The following is a 1,612-nucleotide window of genomic DNA, read 5'->3' on the forward strand; positions in this document are numbered from 1 at the left end:
GCCTGCCCTGACACAGCTCCAGCCATTCCCTGGGGGCTGTCCCTGCTCCCCCCAGAGCAGAGCTCAGTCCTGCCCCTCCTCTGCCCCTGCCCAGGCACTTGGAACTGCACTGAGCTCTCCCCTCAGTCTCCTCTGCTCCAGCTGAACACACCAAGTGCCCTCAGTGTCCTCACACACCTTCAAATCCAGACCCTTCCCATCTCTCTGCCCTCCTTTGGACACTCTCCAATGGCTCAATATCTTCCTTACATTGTGGTGCCCAAACTGCCCCAATACTGCAGGTGAGGCTGCACCAGTGCAGAGTAGAACAGGAATGTTTTGTCCTTGGGGTCATCCCTGGAACAGTTTGGGAGGTGCAGGGTGTGGGGAAACCACAAAAACTGTCCCCACAGGCACGCAAGGCAGCTGCCTTTGGGTCCCTCTGGGCACTGGGATGGCTTTGCAAGAGGCCCTTAGTGACAAAAATCCTGGACCAAGATGTGACTTCCCCTTTCCCTAAGAACCTCCCAGTGGATCTCTGCTCCAGACAGAGCGACAGTGCCATCCCCAGGGCCACAAGCCAAGCCCTCACCTGATGAAGAGGGTGCAGAGGATGAAGATGATCAGCCCCACGATGCTCGGGGCGTCCCACCAGGTTGTCACTGGTTCTGTGGCCGTCTCTGTGCTGGTGCTGTTCCTCACCAGCAGGGTGGGGTTACACTCCTGGGCTGGGGGGGATACACAGAGGGGTCAGCACCAAGAATGGAGCAAACATCCACCCCAGTGTGTGGTCCTGCCCTCTCATAGAATCACAGAATCAATTGGGTTGGAAAAGACCTCTGAGATCATCCAGTCCAACCCTTGATCCAACCCCGCCGTGGTTCCCAGCCCATGGCACTGATGCCACATCCAGCCTGTCCTTAAACACCCCCAGGGACAGGGAATCCACCCCCTCCCTGGGCAGCCCATCCCAATGGCTGAGCACTCTCTCTGTAAACAATTCCTTCCCAATATCCAACCTAAACCTCCCCTGGCACAGCTTGAGACCCTCTTGTCCTCCAGCTGGTTCCTGGGAGAAGAGACCAACCCCCACCTGGCTCCCCCCTCCTGTCAGGGAGTTGTAGAGAGTGATGAGGTCACCCCTGAGCCTCCTTCTGTCCAGGCTCAACAACCCCGGCTCCCTCAGCCTCTCCTCACAGCACTTGTGCTCCAGTCCCTTCCCAAACCTCCTTGCTCTTCTCTGTCCCTGCTCCAGCCCCTCCATGTCCTTCCTGAACTCAGGGGCCAGAGCTGGACACGGCACTCCAGGGGTGGCCTCACAGGGCAAGAATCACTTCCCTGCTCCTGCTGCCACTGATCCTGAGCCAGGCCAGGATCCCTTGGCCCTCTCAGCCCCCTGGGCACACTCTGGCTCATGTTCAGCCTCCTGTCACTCCACACTCCTAGGTCCCTTTCGGCCTGGCCCGAACCCAGGCCACATCCTGCTTACTTGGCACGTTGGCCAGGGCGGCCCAGGTGACGTAGACGGTGTAGAGGGTGATGAGGGACGCCTGCAGCAGCCCCGAGTGTGGCTGAGCCTCCTGCAAACACAACAGCAGCTGCTCAGGGTGGTCCTGGCCCCTCCAGTGGCACA

At 59.4% G+C, this 1,612-nt stretch overlaps 1 protein-coding gene across 1 annotated transcript in view; it reads right to left on the bottom strand.

The window, feature by feature from the left end:
- The window catches only part of SERINC2 (serine incorporator 2), a 24,009-nt gene that overhangs the window by 2,133 nt on the left and 20,264 nt on the right, over nucleotides 1–1,612 (bottom strand). Inside the window, exon 9 of the mRNA XM_027899288.1 lies at nucleotides 572–707. Within this exon, the coding sequence (XP_027755089.1) occupies nucleotides 572–707 (136 nt within the window). The remainder of the gene's footprint in view (nucleotides 1–571; nucleotides 708–1,612) is intronic.

The sequence above is a fragment of the Empidonax traillii genome, unplaced genomic scaffold (assembly GCF_003031625.1).
Source record: "Empidonax traillii isolate 1590-97213 ecotype Southwest subspecies unplaced genomic scaffold, ASM303162v1 scaffold654:size409090, whole genome shotgun sequence".
NCBI classification, from domain to species: Eukaryota; Metazoa; Chordata; class Aves; order Passeriformes; family Tyrannidae; genus Empidonax; species Empidonax traillii.